Source organism: Capricornis sumatraensis, chromosome 21, assembly GCF_032405125.1.
Source record: "Capricornis sumatraensis isolate serow.1 chromosome 21, serow.2, whole genome shotgun sequence".
Lineage (NCBI taxonomy): Eukaryota > Metazoa > Chordata > Mammalia > Artiodactyla > Bovidae > Capricornis > Capricornis sumatraensis.
The window spans coordinates 53,189,203-53,210,168 of record NC_091089.1 but is presented as its reverse complement, the minus strand read 5'-3'; the positions used below and the strand labels follow the sequence as shown (position 1 = coordinate 53,210,168).

Here is a 20,966-nt window from a genome sequence, read left to right as displayed (position 1 = left end):
GTGGCCCTGTGGACTGCAGCCCACCAGGCTCCTCTGTCCATGGGATTCTCCAGGCAAGAACACTTGCCTGCAGAGGCTTGCCATGCCCTCCTTCAGGGATCTTTCCGACCTAGGGACCGAACTCGTGTCTCTTACGTTACCTGCATTGACAGGCAGGTTCTTTACCACTAGTGCCACCTGGAAATCCCCATCCATCATATTGATTTGTGTGTCTGTCCTCCAATACCACAGTCGCGATTACAGTAATCATGTCCGACTCTTTGTGACCCCATAGACTGTAGCCTGACAGGCTCCTCTGTCCATGGAATTCTTCAGGCTACACTACTAGAGTGGGTGGCCATTTCCTACAGGGGATCTTCCCGACCCAGAGATGAACCTAGGGCTCCTGTATTGCAGGTAGATTCTTTACCATCTGAGCCACCAGGAAAGCCCTCTCTCTCTCTCTCTCTCTCTCTCCCCTCCGTTTCTCTCTATACACACACACACACTCTCTCTTCCTCTCTGTGTCTCTCTACACACACACACACACACACACACACACACACACACACACACACATATCCTATATTTATATTATCTTGATTTGAGTAAACTAGCTCTTCCTACTTCTTTGTCAAAACTGTCTTACCTTCTGTTTGCCTTCCCATGTTCATTTTAGAATAATCTTGTCTATATATACAAAAAACAATCTTGCTTGGATTTTGACAGGGTGTGTATTAAATCTGTACCAGTCTAGGGAGAACTGACATGTTTACTACGCACAGCGTTCCAATCCATGAACACACAGCATGTTTTTCCATTTATTAATAGTTAGATGTTCTTTGATTTATTTCATCAGCATTTGTGGTTTTCAGCATACAAGTCCTTTACATGTTTTGTTAGATTATATGTTTCTTCTTCAAGTGATTATAAATAGTATCGTATTTTAAATTCAGTGTCAACATGTTCATTGCTTATGATAAAACTACAGTTGACTTTTGTAAGTCTTATATTCAGTGAACTCACTGGACTCACTTATTAGTTCTGAGTTTTTAAATACACCCCCTGGGAATCTCTGCATAGACAATCGTGTCATTTACATATGGGGACTGTTTTACTCCCTCCTTTCCAGTCTGTAGGGCTTCCCTGATAGCTCAGTTGGTACAGAATCCGCCTGCAATGCCAGAGACCCCCGTTCGATTCCTGGGTCGGGCAGACCGGAGTAGGCTACCCACTCCAGTATACTTGAGCTTCTCTTGTGGCTCAGGTGGTAAAGAAACTGCCTGCAATGTGGGAGACGTAGGTTCAATCCCTGGGTTGGGAAGATCCCCTGGAGAAGGGAAAGGCTACCCACTCCGCATTTCATGGACTGTATAGTCGATGGGGTCACAAAGAGTCGGACACGACTGAGTGTCTTTCACACTCACTTTTCCAATCTGTATGCCTTTAATCTCCTTTTCTTGCTTAATTACACTGGCACAAACTTTCAGCACTACGTTGAATAAGAGTATTGAGAGTACACACCCTTGACTTGTTCCTGATCTAAGATGGAAAGCATTCATTTTTTCACAATTAAAATATTGCTAGCTGTAGGTTTTCTGTAGATGTGCTTTATTACATTGAGGACTTTCCCCTCCATGCTTATTTTCTGAGTTTATTGTGAATGGGTGTAGAATTTTGTCACATGCTTTGTCTGCATCAGTAGCTAGAATGATGAGATTTCTTTACTTCTTTAGTCTGATAATGTGGTAGTTAGACTAATTTCAAATATTGAACCAGTCTGGAATTCCTAGAAAAAACTGTACTTGGTTATGTATAATTTTTTGTATATTTCTGAATTCTATTTGCTAATATTTTGTTAAGGATTATTGCATATCTATTCATGAGGGTTGCTGCTGCTGCTGCTAAGTCGCTTCAGTCGTGTCTGACTCTGTGCGACCCCATGGACGGCAGCCCATCAGGCTCCCCCATCCTTGGGATTCTCCAGGCAAGAACACTGGAGTGGGTTGCCAGTTCCTTCTCCAATGCATGAAAGTGAGAAGTGAAAGTGAAGTTGCTCAGTCATTATTGGTCTATTATTTTCTTTTTCTTTTGGTATTGTCTTTGGTTTTGTGTCAGGGTAATACTTGCTTCATAAGATGAATTAGAAAGTGTTCTCTTCTATTTTCTGGATAAGATTGTGTAACTGGTATTAATTCTTCTGTAGTAGAATCTTCAGTGAAACTCTGGGGATTAGAGATTTCTTTTCAGGGATTTTAAAATTAATCTTATTTCCTTAATAGCTGTCAAATAACCTATCTCATATTGGGTGAGTTCTAATAATTTGTGACTTCAGCAAATTGGTCAGTTTCATCTAAGCTGTCAAACTTACAAGTGTAAAGCTGTCTGTAGTATTCACTTGCCATCCTTTTGCTGTCTATAGTGGCTGCAATAATATCCCATTTTATTCCCTAAAAAAGAGCTTTCAAACTGCAGTGTTGGAGAAGACTCTTGAGACTCCCTTGGACGGCAAGGAGATCAAACTAGTCAATCCTAAAGGAAATCAACCTGAATATTCATTGGAAGGACTGATGCTGAGGCTCTAATACTTTGGCCACCTGACTTGAAGAGCCAACTCACTGGAAAAGACCCTGATGCTGGGAAAGACTGAAGGCAGGAGAAGAGGAAGACAGAGGATGAGATGGTTGGATGGCATCATCAACTCAATGGACATGAGTTTGAGCAAACCCCAGGAGATGGTGAAGGACAGGGAAGCCGGGCGTGCTGCAGTCCCTGGGGTTGTGAAGAGTCAGACACGACTGAAGGATTGAACAATTCCCTATATTGGTAATTTGCGTCTTTTCTTTTTCTGTCAGTCTTGCTAGAGGTTTGTTGATTTTCCTGACTTTTCCAAAGGATCAGCTTTTGTTTCATTGATTTTTCTCTGTTGGTTTTGTTTCCATTTTATTGATTCCTGCTCCAACTTTATTTTCTTCCTCTGCTTACTTTGAGTTTTTCTAGGTGTTGGATGTGGAAGCTTTAGAGTATTGAGATTTTTTTTCCTCTTCTTCTCTAATGTTTGCATTTAGTGCTATAAATTTCCCCTTCAGTACTGCTTTAGCTGAATCCTACAGATATAAACTCTAGTTTCATTTCTCATTCAGTTCAGTGTCGCTGGTGAGTCACTAAGTCATGTCCAACTCTTTGCAACCCCATGGACTGCAGCACACCAGGCTTCCCTGTCCTTCACCACCTCCCAGAGTTTGCTCAAACTCATGTCCGTTGAGTTGGTGATGCCATCCTACCATCTCACCCTCTGTCGTCCCCTTCTCCTCCTGCCCTCAATCTTTACCAACATCAGGGTCTTTTCCAATGAGTCGGTTCTTCGCATCAGGTGGCCAAAGTATTGGAGCTTCAGCATCAGTCCTTCCAATGAATATTCAGGACTGATTTCCTTTAGGATTGCCTGGTTTCATCTCCTTGCTGTCCAAAGGACTCTCAAGGGTCTTCTCCAACATCACAGTTCAAAGTATCAATTCTTCAGCACTCAGCTTTCTTTATAGTCCCACTCTCACATCCATACATGACCACTGGAGAAACCATAGTTTTGACTAGACGGACCTTTGTTGGCAAAGTGATGTCTCTTAATGCGTCGTCTGGGTTTGTAACAGCTTTTCTTCCAAAGAGCAAGCATCTTTTAACTTCATGGCTGCAGTCACCATCCACAGTGATTTTGGAACTGAAGAAAATAAAATCTGTCACTGCTTCTACTTTCTCCCCTTCTATTTGCCATGAAGTGATGGGACCGTATGCCACGATCTTAGTTTTTTGAATGCTGAGTTTTAAGCCAGTTTTTTCACTCTCCTCTTTCACCCTCATCAAGAGGTTCTTTAGTTCCTCTTTGCTTTCTGCCATTAGAGTGGTATCACCTGCATATCTGAGGTTGGTATTTCTTCCAGCAATCTTGATTCCAGCTTGTGATTCATCCAGCCTGGCATTCTGCATAATATACTCTGCACAGAAGGTAAGTAAGCAGGGTGACAGCACAACTTTTACATACTCCCTTCCCAATTTTGAACCAGTCTGTTGTTTCATGTTTGGTTCTGTTATTTCTTGACCTGCATACAGGTTTCTCAGGAGACAGGTAAGGTGGTCCAGTATTCCCATCTCTTTAAGAATTTTCCACAATTTGTTGTGATCCACAGTCAGACTTTCACATAGTCAACAAAGTAGAGTAGATGGTTTTTTGGAATTCCCTTGCTTTCTTTATGATCCAGTGGATGTTGGCGATTTGATCTCTGGATTCTCTGCCTTTTCTAAATCCAGCTTGGACAGCTGGAATTTCTCAAGCCCAGCTTTAAGGATTTTGAGCATTACCTTGTTGACATGTGAAATGAGCACAACTGTACGGTAGTTTGAGCATTCTTTGGCATTGCCTTTCTTTGGGATTGGCATGAAAACTGACCTTTTCCAGTCCTGTGACCACTGCTGAGTTTTCCAAATTTGCTGGCATATTGAGAGCAGCACTTTAATAGTATCATCTTTTGGATTTGAAATAGCTCAGCTGGAATTTCATCACCTCCACTAACTCTGTTCATAATAATGCTGCCTAAGGCCCTCTCGACTTCACACTCCAGTATGGCTGGCTGACACGCTAGGTGAGTGACCACACCATTGTGGTTACCTGGGTCATTAAGATCTTTTTTGTACAGTTCTGTGTATCCTTGCCACCTCTTCGTAATCTCTTCTGCTTCTGTTAGGTCTTTGCTGTTTCTGTCCTTTATTGTGCTCATCTTTGCATGAAATGTTTCCTTGGTATCTCCAATTTTCTTGAAGCGATCTATAGTCTTTCCCATTTTATTGTTTCCCTCTATTTCTATGCATTGTTCACTTAAGAAGGCTTTCCTATTTCTCTCTGCTATTCTCTGGAACTCTGCACTCGGGTATATTTTTCCTTTGCCTTTCGCTTCTCTTTTCTCAGCTATTTGTAAGGCCACCTGAGACAACCACTGTTTTGTTCAGTTCAGTGCATTATTTTTAATTTCCCTTGGGATTGCCTCTTAATCCCATGGTTTAGAAATATTTTGTTTAGTTTATAAGTGCTTGGAGATTTTCCTGTTCTCTTTCTACTACTGACTTCCAGTTTGATTCCCTTGTTGTTGAAGAGCATTCATGATTTAATCTTTGTTGGGCTTTGAGTCTATCCAGGATATGGTTTGTGTATGTTCTGTTTGCACTAAAAAAGCAAAAGAGTATATTTGGATACGATGCTGTTCGATGACTTGTTCTATAAATCGTATTGGTTGATGGTGGTGTTCACTTCTTCTATATCCTCGATGATTCTATGTTTGGTTGTTCTATCAACTGTTTAAAAAGCTGTGTTGAAGTCCCCAACTATGGTAGTGGCTATATTTCTCCATTCAATTCTTTAAAATTTGCTTCTCATATTTTCCTCACATTTAGGATTAACTGTCTTGATGAACCAAACTTTTTATCATTATATAATGTCCCTATCACTGGCATTTTTCTTTGCTCGGATATATCCTTTATCTGATATTAACATAGCCATTCCTGCTTTTCTTTGTTTACCTAATCTGTACTTTCCTATAAACTTTCTTTCAGATTTTGTTTCAGATATTATTATATTGAAGTTTCTTGTAGATAGTACATAGTTTGGTCATGTTTCTTAATACATGCTACTAGTATCTGCCTTTTAATTGGTATATTTAGACCATTTATTAATATGTTAGAGCTTAAGTCTGATTTTTTAAAAAACATTTCTCTTTGTTCTGTTTTTGCTTGTTTCATTCCACCTGACCACCCCCCCACCCGCCTCATTGTGAGTTACCTGAACATACTTTAGAGTTCCATCTTGATTTATCTATAGTACTCTGAGTTCATCTTTTTATTTTTTCAGCAATTTTAAATATTTACTCTGTATACATTTAGAATCACCTTAGGTAGTGGTAGGAGAAGGCAATGGCACCCCACTCCAGTACTCTTGCCTGGAAAATCCCATGGATGGAGTAGCCTGGTAGGCTGCAGTCCATGGGGTCCCTAAGAGTCAGATACGACTGAGCGACTTCACTTTCACCTTTCACTTTCATGCATTGGAGAAGGAAATGGCAACCCACTCCAGTGTTCTTGCCTGGAGAATCCCAGGGACGGGGGAGCCTGGTGGGCTGCCATCTATGGGGTCGCACAGAGTCAGACACGACTGAAGTGACTTAGCAGTAGATAGTGGTAGAATTTTGCTTCAACTATCAAACATAATTTAGAAAACTCAAGATTTACACATTTTTCCTTACTGTATGTATTTTTTGCTTACCATATTTTAAATTTCTTCTAATTTCCTGTTTAAAGAAACTCCTTTGCCATTCTTTTAGGGTAGATTTGCTGATGAAAATTCCCTGAACCCATTCTGTCCATCTGTCTCAGCCCAAGCAATGGCCCAAAATGGCCCAAATGGCCCGAAGGACTACATCAAAATCCCATCCCCATAGCAGAGCCAGAACAAAAAGAATTGTTCATTTCGAACAGAAAGGGCTGAGGGGTAAAGAGCACTACAATTTATCACAGAAGATGGAGTGAGAAGGGTTTGAGAGGAGCTGGGACTTTTCAGGTTGTCATTCTGGGGGAGCCGTGGTAAGGCAGGAGATGGAATAAAACACACAGAGCCAAGGGTCAAGAGCACAGGGCAGGAAGAGATGAATACATAAAACTGCCCTTTCTCCTGAAGTGTTCCACAAAGAAATGTTTTTCTTGCCCTCAAGAGAATGCCAACTGACAACCCTCTTCAAGTTCTGGCTTAAGATACTGTAAACTTTAGGTCAGGTGAGGACAAGTCTCTCATCCTGATAAATATCTCTAGAACTTACATCAGCAAGATCAGAAAGAAAATCCTGATTTGGTCATACCTTTTTTTTTTTACAAGTCATTGCCAAAGAATCACCTTACCTGACCACCCCCTGCCCCACATGGACCCTTCATTTCATAGAGGAGGCACCTAGAAGGGATGAGCTTTCCTTGCCTTTAGATAGGCAATGATAGGACTCCCAATGTCTGTCTCTCCTTTAAGCATCTTGGGCTTCCCTTCTTTACCGGCTCAGCTGGTAAATCCACCTGTGATGCAGGAGACCTGGGTTCGATCTGTGAGTTGGGAAGATCCCCTGGAGAAGGGAAAGGCTACCCACTCCAGTATTCTAGGCTGGAGAATTCCATGGACTATAGCCCATGGGGTCACAAAGAGTCAGGCACGGCTGAGCGACTTTCACTTTCCCTTTCAACATCTTGGTTCTGATTCCCTAGCAGCCACCTCTTCCACCACCACCCCTTCACTCTCTCCTTTTAGAAATAGGAATGGGGCTTCTTCTCCCGCAGTCTTATTTGTAATGCTTCAGTTTCCATTTCAATGGTCACAGAGCATTAAAGGAAAATGTTATCCTCAAGTCTGAGAATTTACTCGGTGATTAGGAATTATTTTTAGATCTAAAACACCCACAAGCTTAAGAAAAAGAATGAGCACATAATGATTTAATTGGCTTTCTCTTTTAATCAAAAACATACTTTGTTACAGAGTTCTCAGGAAAGGTTCAACTGTTTTTTTAGCCACAGACTTCAACCAGGCAAAAGCATACAGAAAGCCACAAAGGACCTACCAGAGCCCGTAGCTGACCAGTTTTCCCCAAAGCAGAAGCTAAGTGTGGCTCGTCTCTTGAGTTATGGCATGACTCCTCTGACTTCAGGAGAGGAGACAGAGCTGGCAGATACTGCCACCAAATCTGTCCCCAACTCCTAGTTACCTCTTCCAAATGGTTCTGCAGCCCACCAGGTTTTTATCATCTACAAGCTTTCACACTTTTCCCTTAAATCACACGTCCAAGGCACTGGCCAGAATCCAATACTTGGAAGAAGTTTGTTGAATCCGTGTTTAGCCTTTTAACCAATCCAAGCCCTGAGTCCTTCTATCAATGACAAGCAGCCATAGCAACAGCAGCTGGTTTCATCCCTTCCTTTCCAGCTACCACTGAGGTGGCCTCTACCAGGACTCCCCAATCCCCTACCCTTGACCCACCCCCAAAAAAGGCTTGATCCTTGAAAAAGCCAAGTCCATTAATTATACTAATCCAAGGATGGGCTGGAAGAGAACTCTGAAAGGAATGCTCCAGCCAAGTTTTCTGATCAAAATGGACCTAACAAGAGCCAAAAATAAAGTGAATAATCATCCACTGGTATTGTTTTCTTGAGTCATATAAACCATTTTAATTGATACAGTTCAAGGGAACTTCCCTATTTTGAGAAGAGTTAAGAAACCAAAAACCCAAAGCAATGACCTCTAATATCACTAGGCATTTACAGTAAGTTTTCCACTCATTTTAGTTTTAAAAAATTTTACCAGCACACAGCACCTAAGATGATGGTGTCACACACATACCCAAAAGGTAAAAATATCATGACTCAAAAGAAGCCTTAATACACCATGAAAACAGATGATGGGAAAATAAAATGAAGGCTTTTCTCCCTCTTTTTTTTTTTTAAAGTATTTATTGCAGCCCCCAAGGTGGTACTAGGCCTTTGGTTAAATTTAAGTCTTAAGGACATATTATGTAACTTCTTGTCCACAGAACAGTAATAAAATATCAAGCCTAGTCTCATTTGAATAACGTGGAAATAAGTAAAAAGCCCCCTCAAACAGCAGACCAAAGTAAGGAAGAACTCCCAAACTGCTGCAAGGTAGGCAAGGTCACTTAAACTTCAGAGCTGGAAGAACTCATCTAGTCCAACTCCCTCATTTTACAGATGAGGCAACTGAGGCCCAAAGAAGGGAAATGACTTGCCCAAGGTCATATACATCAAGTTTCAGTGGCAGAGCGCAAACTAGAGGGTGCAGCTTCTGGCCCCAGCCCAGAGCCACCAGTTTCAGGCTGAGCAAGAACACTGGTTCTGAGACCTATTTGAGAAAGCGTCTGAGATAAACTGAAAATTATCCACATCAGTAGAGAGAAATGATTGTCTTTACCAGTTTTCTCCTTAGTTCTTCCTACATTAAAAAAAAAAAAATGATGAAAGGGGAAGAAAAAAGATTCATTCACTCATTCAAGGCTGATGTTAAAATCCCTGAAAACATCAGCAATCACCTTAGCTACTCCTTGGGGCAGGTTATCAGACCCTCAATTCTCATAAAGGCACCTAAAGGTCAAAAATATCTGCAAGGAGGAAGGCCAGAAGATAGGACTCAGAAAGGGACACCAAAACAAAACAAAAATAACCCTCTCATTTTCCAAGCTTTCATTTTTTGCTCTTTTTTTTCTTTTTTTTGCTGGTGTCCTCTAGGCAGTGATGCTGCCTTTGACTATTGATACTCGTTTTGTAACCAACCAACACATGTAACCCCAGTTTTTGTTTTGAGCAGCTCTCAAGTGGAAGCAACAAAACGTTTCAAGGGGGAAAAAAAAATATGAATATGATTCACTTCTCTCTATTCTCAACTACCTGAAACTCAGCAAGGATCAGGAAGCAGACTCAGTAGTCAAACTGATATCAAATGCCAAAGCCCTAAAGTCCTTTTCAATACTTTACAGGAAAGTTTCTTGGGTCCTGTTCCAGTTTGCCCGTGTTTTAAAGAAAGTTCTAGTAAGTATGGTTATCCGGTTTTCTTGCCTGAGCAGTCAGGAAAATCAATCAGAAAGGGGAGAAGGAAGAAAGGGGAGGTATACTGACAACACACAGGAAGTGGTTGCTGTCATTAACTGGGTGGGAGGGGGTCTGTGTATAACAAAACCAAACATTCCAAACCACAGCAGCCTGTGACCATTTAGTGAAGGTAAAACTGTTCCATACCTCTGAGCAGCCCCTCAAGTCTACAAGCCAGGAAGCACAAGAGAAACACTGTATCCAATACGTTCTCTGATACACATATCAAATAACTCCACTCCAGAAAATGAGCACAGCAGAAAAAGTTTTACTGCTTAAATAAAGTAAATTTGGATTATGCAAACATTTCCATTCTGTGGTGATAGCAGAGGAGTAAGATCCACGCTCCAGCAACACTGGGGCAAGTGCTTAGGGACGAGGCTGGGCTGAGGATGCTGTGAATAAGGTCACTAGCTTTTTTATGTCCTTCCTAACATATCTTAGGAGAAAAGAAATTATCTGGTTGTCCAAGGAAAAAAATGGAAAGGCTGCACACAAGGTTCTCATATCCCATTTTCTATCATCTTGCAAAGGAGGGTTTAGGCAATTATTTTACAGATAGCTATCTGCAACAAGAAGGGTCCTGCCTTTAGGAAGGAAAAAAGGCATTTCTTCCATCTGCAAGTCTTAGCCAAGCCCAATCCACAGGAGTTGTTAACTGACTTTACAGGTAATTACTTTCATATACTCATTTACCCCGGTAACTTAAACACTCCATTTTCCCAATCTGCTGTCATTAAATACAATGCCAGTAAAATGACTCAGTGATGGTGCGAACAACCTTTAGAAACATCAACAAAAAGGATTCTGCCTTACTCAGAATAACACTGTTCCTTCCAAAAGGCTCTCAAAAAGGTTCAGAACTAATCGGATTTTGTATAATCGCTAGTAACTATTAACTAGTTAACCCCAAATCAAGAATAGAAATACTTCACCATACATTCTTTAACCTCCATAGATACTTAAGGAGCAACACAGGAAAAATGCAAAATTTCCCTTCGTTAGGTGGGCATGGTCAAGAAGACAACTGCAATTAAGCTTTTAAAATAAAGATATTTATCATCTGGAAGACAGGACATTTTATTCTGCCATCAAATGTTCTATCACAAATACCCCTTCTTTACACTACACCCTTCCTCATGAAAGCGGATTTTTGACTTTGAAATGCAACACAACTAATACGTGTTCAGTTTATCTGGATATTCTGAGTATGGTTCTCCTTAAGCCAGGTCACCTATACTGTAAACCTACAATGTTTACAAGAGGAATGGGATAGGCAACCTATTTAGTGGTTAGGTCAATACAAATGAACCATGATTCTAGAAAAACAAGGTTATATGGCAGTGATTTACTATCATTATCTTTGTATAACAGGGGTAGTATACTATAAAAAATGAGATACGACTATATCCCACAAAAGAACCTACCCCCTGGAAAATAAAGGCAACAACACCATTTTGGATTTAAGGATTTCCCTTTGATAATGCACTGAAAGGCACTAGACAAAAGTGGAAGGGGCTTCATACTGGATTATAAAGGTACATACTGGGTTCAACTCTCACTCAGTTCTCACCGAAATTCAACATTCTGAGCATTTTTGAGATATGAACTAGCTAGAGAAAACCCACCCAGAACCCTATCCTCATAACAATCAGATTCCAAGAAATGTGGAAACTTTTCTACTCTTAAAACAGCCATAAAATCTTAAACCTAGTGGTTCTTTTAGTCTTACTCATCAAAGATGACTACCTCTAAGAAATGTAAATACTGTTCAACAACTAAGACCCTCAGAAATAACTGATTATAATATACTAAATGTTTTCTTAACAGCATGTGACTGGACCTAGGCACAAATATAAAGCAATTAATAACTAGAAGTACTTCTATGTACTTGTAGGATTTTTATGGCTCTTTGCAAAAAGCAACCAAGGTGGGTGGCCTGGCCTCAAAGACAGACTACTCAGCAAATATTTTCCACAATACTTCCCCCAGATGATTAAACACGCAAACTTTCTTTAAAGTAGAAAAGGAGGCAATGTATTATATCATAGCATGCTTATAGTTCTAATCAAATAAACTCAGTTTTTAAAGTCTGTTACTCTAAAACTCTCTCCACTCTCTCCTACTCTTCATTCACAGTGAAACAGACCTAAACTCAAAAATTCTAGAGAATGAAGATACCTTTTTAGAAAATCTGCCAATAAAGTGTAAAATCACCACATTTTTACAGGTTAGAACTAGGTCTTTAACAGTAAGTGTTCGTAAGAACTCAAGAGTATAAATGAGTTGGTAGAAATGTTATTTTAAAAAATAAAAGACATGTAGCTTGGATCAAGATATGTTTAAATCACAGAAATAAGCAAACTCAGTGGTTTCTAGGATGGTCTTATTAAGAAGACCTAAGCAAGGAAGTAGAAGACTTGTTGATTTAAGCTGACATAAGGATGACTATCATGCGTAAGTATTTCTCATGTCTCAAACTTGTAACACACCTGAAATAATCTTATTACACTAAGAAAGGCCCTCCATGAAAAAAGCAAAAACACCTGAAAGATAATCTTTGATTTTATTTCACACTATTTATCCTGTAGACAACCTATTTATCTTACAATCAGGCCTAGCTTTGCTACAGTAAAATAAAAGTGAAAAAATAACCAACCCTACACTTGATACATAACATCCATGGGGAGTCCTAGTAGAGTGGGAGGAGAAAACCAAAGCTGCCCAATAGTACTAGCTGTTGCCTGTCATTTACTAGAAGGTGTCTCACCACTAAGGTTGGACTCAAAAGTGGAAAAGAAAAAAAAAGTTAAAAATCAAACCTAGAATTCAACTTTGCATGTTGAGATTCAGTTTTATTTATGCTACTAGCTAAGTAAAAAGCATACATATTGTGTCTGTGGTACAGTCAATACATTTGCAACTTTTCTACTTAAACTTTCTATACAAAGTCACTGCCAATTGATATGATCATTGATGGCAAAGGGCTTAGAATAACCAAAAGGTATAAAAAAGTTTGCAGTCTTGCCCCAAGAAACAAAAACTGAATTTTAAACACTGTCATAACATACATGATTTAAACAGTATATGAAAAAAAAAAAAAAGTCACACATCAAATCAAGTACAAAAATATCCAAACTACCTATCAATGAATGGTAATGTTTCTATTATTCTGCACAGTACTTAACACAGAATTTAGCAGTTTCCAAAATACTCATTATTTAGCTTAGCATTGCCACTTGTGCAGAACGGTAAGATATTAGATGGAGTGACACTGCTTTTAGTGTTTTAAAAAATATAAAATCTTTCCCTATGTTAAGGAAGGAAAGAAATTCCTCTTCTAGGCTCCTTAGTAACCAACCCTGTGCCTAGAAATACAGAATATGTCTACTGTTTAACAGGGCAAAAGTATATTTATTGATAAATAGTTATCCAACAAAAATAACAAATGTAATTTTAAATGATACTCCTTTGTCTGGTAATTTTAAGGAATTCTCAATATACACAGATTAGTGTTTTGCCTTGGCAAAAGAAAAATTGAGTCGCAAGACAATCTGAGTTAAAATCATTTTCACTAGTTTAACTTGAAAAAAAATATTTTGGATAAAAGGTTATAATACACTACTATCTTTTTTAAACACAGAGTAAAGTTGCTCTTGGTAAAATTAACTCACCCACATGGCACAATATTTCGGAGTAAAGTATGTTCAACAGTAACAACTCACACACAAGATAACATAGGTGAATTAACTTTGAGAACTTCTCTGCCTTTAAAATCAGCAATATTAAATTTATTCTGTAGAATAACACACATATAGATGTTCTGCATATAAAAGGCTCTAAAACATTTCAAAGGGCTAAATTTTCCAGCATTGGAATGATTCCTTCAAACATAACTGGTGAAGATTTAATAAGAATGTATTTGTCCCAATCTTCAAGCTCTGAGCCATGCCTGAAAAGTTCTAAGTAGGAAAAAGAAAATTGTTTTAATCCAGTTTCTGTCTGCTAGGAGCAAGGCAGCAAACACATTTTCCAACCCTTTATGAAAAGATAAAGCAGAACAAAAGTGAAATATATCTTCAGGTTATAAACAGGATTGCATCTTATAGTCCACCATCCTGATAATGGTAAGGGCCCCAACGTTAAGTTAAAAGACCTCAGTCTAAAGGCTGTGGGTCGGCAATAGGCATGGTGTGAAGTACTTCATCGAGGAGCTGGAGGGCCCGGTGTAAGTGAATCTCAATCCAACAAGGTGTTTCCTTGATGCTCTGTCTTGGGTAATCAGGTCCCCAGCCTTTCACAAAACTCATCCTGAGTATGCATAAACGACGGAGGTCATCCACACCAATTCCGGCAGCAGCTGACAAACCTAACAGAAAAGATTTGGAAGATGTCAGCGGGATAGGCTGACCCCTTCCCATCCCCCCTAAATCTTACATTAACAAGGTGACCAGCTTTCTTTACTGCATTCTCCCCAGCACAAGACTTCTCTGCCAAAGTGCCAAAAAGTAAGTACAGATCTATACTCTGTCAACAGGGACTGAAAACTTTTGGTTAAGACAATGTATATTCCACATGGGTCTTCTAGCTACCATCAACTATAAATTACCACAATCCACCAACACCCCATCTGTTTTTTCTCTTTAGAAGTGGAGGTGAAGGCATAAGAAATAACTTGTTTTTAAGAGGCAGTGCATGTCTACATGTTGGTTCTAAGAACTTTACTGTCTAAACTGTCTAGTCCAGGGTAAAACATGACTAACAATGAGACAGAATATAGTCCTGGTTCCACTAAGACTTCTTGGATGAGCCAGATGATGTCTGTCTCTCAGTTTCACAATGTAACAGAGATAGTATGTAATTACTCAATTGGGGGGGCTGGGGGCAGTAGATGAAAAGGAGAAATTTATTAACAGCTCTGGATTCTTCAGTAAAAACATATTTGTAACATCAAAACTAGCAAATTAATGGTTTAGATGCCCAAATTTTTTTTTTAAATCAAATTCTATAAATGAGTATGCCTTATCTACCTCGAAATTGTAAACTCCTGAGCATAAATCACAACGGAGACTCTGCATCTAATTCTCCAGTCAGAACATACAGTCATATAGTCAATCTGCATTCATCAATATTACAATGAAACTACTGGGAGGAATTTGCATGTACTGTAGAGAAACCTGCAGGGCCACTGCAGTTTTCTTAGCCAGTGTGATTTGCTTACCACACTGAAGAGGTTAAGAACAGGGGTTGAATGAATCACTAGTTATGCCTTCAGACGTGGAAGATGGGTGCCACGTGTTTCCATCATAAAAGTCTATAGTCAGGAGTTTAACTCTGCAGTAAAAAATTCCCCATCAGTGTGAAACCTGGCACACAGTTCAATTTTACCCTAAAATTAAAAAAAAGTCTACAAGTTATCCAAACGCCACTGTCACTTGGTTTTCTCTCCATGCTTAGTACACTTTAGAAAAAAACTTGGAGAGACGTCTAATTCTGAAACTGAAATATGCTTTCCTTCTAGAATAAAGCAAAGCACATCGGTGATTACAACCCACCCTGGCTGGTGAGGCAAGAATTAAAAGCATCAACAAAAATAGGGGAGACTGATCAATATAACAATAACAACCCCCTGTCGTCTTCATCCCACAGTCCCTTTTTTGATACAAAAAGAATGAATACAGGGCTGTAAACAAAGGGCAACTATTACAGACGAACAGGTTTTTTTATTTTTTATTTTTGTACAAATTCAAAAAACGTTATTATCCCAGTAAAAAGAACTTCACTTTCTATTACTGGTTAAAGTAACTAACTGAGTCAATCAAGATAAAGCACCAACTACTACACTTGAAAGACAAAAAAAGTCAAAAGCATACTTACTGATGGCTGGGGCTATTCCACCTACTGACCCTGGGCCCGGGATATTTCCCGCCACGGCCGCCGCCTGGGCAGCCGCTGCAGCTTGTGCCGTGGCTGCCTGCTGCTGCATCTGGCGGTGACACTGACGCAGATCAAAGACCTTGAAACAAACACTAAGTGTAAGTTTCACGCCATGCACCCAGCAGAAACAGTCCATATATCAAAAACCAATGCACAACCTATTTAAAACTCCCAGCTTGATTTAGCTCTCAGCATTAAAGAATTGTTTATTTTTTTATGTAGATGGTAAGTTCTTAGAAAAGCCGGCTTGAATAAAGCTCACTATTAGGACAGTTCTGGTTGCCACAGTCCTCTGTACCCTTTATCTGAGTTCAGTGTGGGTCAGCCATTCCTGCCTTTGTGAAAAACCACACCGCTATGTAAAACAAAGTTAAGAAATCATCCCACCCTTTCATAACTAAATGAAGAGTCTTCTGTAGGTTGAATTAACGGCCTAGGTCATATGGTATAGCTTCTTTTCTTTATCATTCTAACTATTTGGAGGAATGAATAAAAGGCATTATCACTATGTAACAAAACAAGGGCATATCTCAGAGATGCACAGAAGCAATCTAACAGGATATTTAGGTCTTGTTTAAATACTTTAGAAACAAAAGAGTAAGAATTGATCATGTAGATGTAAAATCTTAATTACTGAATCTCAGTGATGGATATATGGGATTCCATTAACTAGTTTCTCATTAATTTTAAAAATGCTCATGATTTTTTAAAAATTGCTTAGCTCTGAATCCTGTCATTGATATCTGCTACTTACATGGGTTAAATTTCTTAACCTTTCTTAAGCCTCAACTTTCTTATCTATAAAATGGGAATGCTAAGTGTGCAATGCTTTTTCATATTATTGTAAACTTGGCATAGTATATTGTAAGCTCTCAATAAACGTTATTTATTATTTTTTATTTTGTTTTTGGTCTCCCAGGTAGCCACCAACCTTGCAAGAAGAGTTAAGAAGCTTATAAGTAATTTCAATGCTCTTTACCAACCATACCAAGGGCTGGCGTTTTTTTAAAGCATTGGAAGGCTACACAAGTAGAGTGGTCACCTTGAGAAGTTATTTGTAGGAAAGGAAGACAAGGACAGCGTAGACGCAAGACTGCTCAACATTTAAACAGCATTTTAATTTCTAAACCATGTGACTATACTCCTTCAACAAAAGTAAAGTACAATTGAAAACAATCCAAACATGCACAAAACCCAAATATGAGTGAGCATAATTATCTTTGACAATAAAAGAAATCGAAGAATGCGTAACACAGAACTTTATCAGATAAAGTACAGGTTTGAAACCCAAGCCAGTAATTTTCAGATTCCTGAAAAAATTCCGATTGTCTTTAGTCACAGTCTTTACATGAACCATAAGAGCATACAACAATAATAAACAAAAGAATCCTCTCCAAACAGCAAACCAAATCCCTATTTACTTATTTTTCTACTCAGTGCCTATCTTCTAGCATCAACGATGGACAAAACTTAGACTATCTCAGTCTCTGGATCAAAGTTTGTCAAATATGGATGTATTTATTACCTAACCAAGCTACTAGTCCTAAAAGGGACAGGAAGCATGACAAAGGTCTGGAAATCAGAAATCCCATAATACCCAGAACAAAAACCGCTGTTTTTTCAAGAGTCCATTAGAGTCTGAACTTTTCCACTGTGCTCTGACCTCTTAGAATGCCTTACCCAGCACAGCACAAAATAGGGATGCAAATATCTGAAAAGCCAATTAGCTCCACAATGACTTTTTTTTAAAAGAAGGAAATTGACAAACTTTATCTTTTAGAGCAGTTTTAGGTTTTCTCTATTTCTTTGCAGGTGACACCCTCTTCCCACTGCCACATCCCACACCACAGAGGCACGACTGTTACCAATGAGCCTACAGTGACACAACATTATCACCAAAAGTCAGTTTACATTAGGTCTCACTCTTGGTTTTATGATTCTATGGGTTTAGACAAATGTATAGTGATATGTGGGCTTCCCTGGTGGCTCAAATGGTAAAGAAGCTGCTTGCAATGCAGGAGACTCAGGTATGAACCTTGGGTCAGGAAGATCCCTCGGTGAAGAGAATGGCAACCCACTCCAGTATTCTTGCCTGGAGAACTCCATGGACAGATGAACCTGGTGGGCTAGAGTCCATGGGGTTGCAAAGTACACACACACACACGCACACACACACACACACAGGTGAACCTGGTGGGCTAGAGTCCATGGGGTTGCAAAGTAACACACACACACACACGCACACACGCGCGCACACACACACACAGATGAACCTGGTGGGCTAGAGTCCATGGGGTTGCAAAGTACACACACACACACACACCTAAAAATCCTCTGAGCACTGCCTATCCATCCATTTTTTCCCTCCTCTCTATGCCTGGAAACAACTCATCTTCTCACTGTCTCCACTGTTTTACCTCTTTCCAAATGTCAATTAGCTGGTGGGGTCAGTTTTCTGGACTTTGGCCATTCTCCAAGCATGCAGTGGTGCCCCAGTGCTGTTTTAGTTCACAATTCCTTAATGGCATATGAAACTGAACATCTATTCATATGCTTACTTGCTATCATTATATCCTCTTTCCTGAAGCACTGATTTGGGTCTTTTGCCCCTTTTTTAATTAGGTTGTTTGTTTTCTTATTGCTGAGTATTTTCTATATTTTTGATAACTGTCCTTTATCAGATGTGTCTTTTGCAAATATATTCTCCCAGTCTGTGGCTAATCTTCTCATTCTCTTGATACCATTTTTCATGGAGCAAACAGTTTAAATCTTAATGAAGTCTAGTCTATCAACTGTTTCTTTCATGGATTCTGCCTTTGATGTTATGTCTAAAAAGTCATCGACATACCCCAGGTCATGTACATTTTCTCCTATATTATCCTCTAGGAGTTTTACATTTTACATTTAGGTTAAGTACAACCACTGAAAAAAAAATTTTTAACCATCATTAACCCAGTATGGGCCATATATAATCTTATATATTCCCTCCCTGGGAGGAGGGAATACAACTTACTTATAATTTCCTGGGTTCAAACACGTTCTCAACATACCCCCACCTCCACCAAGAGTAATTAAATATTAACCAAGAGATCTTCAGACACGGGTTCTTTACAATATGTTACAAACAATCGTAATTATGACAGTCTTTAGATCTACGCTAACACCAGGAGCACATATCACAGGTAACCACAAAGACGAAACTTTAAAACACTGACTCTTATCTACAGATGTAGTAAACATGATTCATTAAGCACCTCAGCAAATCTCCTTTCCACATGGGTTATTTATGTAATTACAGCACTCACACCAAAAGACTTAACTGTTCACTACACTGCTAAACTGAAACCCGGGGTGCCTCCTCACTGTGCACTGTCTATACCATAACAGGTTTCATCTGTTATACTGGATGATAAAATTAAGGCTTTCACTGAAAAGGAAACATCTTCCTTTCAGAATCTGAGCTATTGATAAAGACAAGTCAAAGTAACCAAAGGTTTTAATATTCTTTTTGGCTCAGATCCAAACGATACTCCCGATCTCCACCCCTGGTTAATCAACAATTTACCTCCGATTTCATCTGTTTAAACATATTTCCTTACTCTCATCTAAGTTTATTACAAACCCATTACTTAACAAAAGTGTCTTATAAAGATCACTGTCAACACCTTCAGGATATTCTCTTTCAACCAGGAGTCAAGTTTTGGCATTCTTTTTTCAAAAGGCTCAATTATAGTATACTGCTTATATCAACACCAAGAAACAGTAATCCAAGAAGAGAAACAGGTCACTGTGTTGATGGTATATTGGGCATCTGAACAGAAGATTGCACTAAAGACCTGCTAGGTTATCTGACCTGGGGATGTAAGAGTCATGATATCTAGTGACTGGGAATAAATTTAAGTGGATCATAATAACCTTCAACCTAGTCCACTTGTGATTTAGAAGCACTGCCTGACCCCTGTCCCTTACATATGTGTGCAACAACAAACCTGACTCAGCGTCAGAGAATGCAAATCAAAACCCACCATACATGAGATACCACATCACATGCCCTTAGGAAGGCTAACAAGGAAAAGACAGATAAAAATGAGTATTCATGAAACTGTAAAGAAATCAGAAATTTCATACACTGCTGCTGGAAATATCAAATGGTACAGCCACTTTGGAAAAGAGTTTGGTAGTCTCTTAAAAAGTTACACATAGTTACTTTATGATCCAGAAATTCCACTCCTTGGTATTTGTAAGAGGAATGAAGATGTACATTCACACAAAAATCTGTACATGAATGTTCACAGTGGTATTATTCATAATACAGCCAAAACTCAGATGTCCATCAACTGATGAACGAATAAACAAAATGCAATGTTTGGAATGTTATTCAGCCCTAAAAAGAATGAAGTACAGATATATGTTACATGAATGAAGCTTGAAAACATTAGGCTTAGTGAAAGAAGTCACAGAAGACCAAACTGGATGATTCCATTTACAAAAACTGTTCTGAGTAGGCAAATCCATAGAGAGAAAAAGTAGATTAGTAGCTGGCTAGGGCTGGAGGGTACAGGAGGTTGGGAGGTAGCACAGAAGGGGTGCAAGATTTCTTTCTAGGGAAATGAAAATGTTCTAAAACTGACTGTGGTGAAGGTTGTAGCTCTGTGAATATACTTAAAATCACTGTACTGTACACTTCTAATGGGAGAATTATATGGTATATGAATTATCTCTGTATCTCAATAAAGCTCTTAACCTGAGTGTCCAGTGTTTAAGCAACACAAACAGAACAGATCTTAGAACAGATCTTATTTTTCAAAGCAAAAGAGCAATGACACTTAAAAAGAATTCAAACATCTGCTCCATTTAAAACTTGTAAAATGCCATTTCATTACATCAAATTTTCATAAATGTAAGGTGACTGCTATGTCATGAGAGAAGTAGGGAAAAAAATCAGTATCATAGAAGAAAAAAACAAATGCAATTTAGTCCTAGCTTCTTACATTTATAAAATGAAAGAATGGCTCTCCAAACCTATGTTTTCCTCATATTAACTGAAAAGAGAAAAAATATGTTTATGTACATGTGTGTGATTGGGCCTGGGCTGGATTCCCCCATGTAAAGGCACTCTTTCCACGGGTTCATATATATGCAGTCACCCCAGTAACATCACCTTTAATAAAAGTCAACATGACAATCTAAAACACGAAAATACAGATCCTTTAGGTGACTGGTGCCCCCTAAATTAGTAAGTGAAGAAAATGCCAATGGCCAGATTTAGGATATACTTGAATCTCCTTCTGGCTAATAAGACTCTTCTAAAGAATAATATACTTAATAAACAGTAAATTAAAAATAATTATTTTAAAATCTTAGTTAATAAAACAAAA

At 38.9% G+C, this 20,966-nt stretch overlaps 1 protein-coding gene across 1 annotated transcript in view; it reads right to left on the bottom strand.

The window, feature by feature from the left end:
• Positions 1 to 12,530: 12,530 nt before the first annotated feature.
• Positions 12,531 to 20,966, bottom strand: part of SMAD4 (SMAD family member 4) — a 33,331-nt gene continuing 24,895 nt past the window's right edge. Inside the window, exons 10-11 of the mRNA XM_068993562.1 lie at positions 15,529 to 15,667; positions 12,531 to 14,020 (exon numbers count right to left, since the gene is read on the bottom strand). Of these exons, the coding sequence (XP_068849663.1) occupies positions 13,809 to 14,020; positions 15,529 to 15,667 (351 nt within the window). The 3' untranslated portion in view covers positions 12,531 to 13,808. The remainder of the gene's footprint in view (positions 14,021 to 15,528; positions 15,668 to 20,966) is intronic.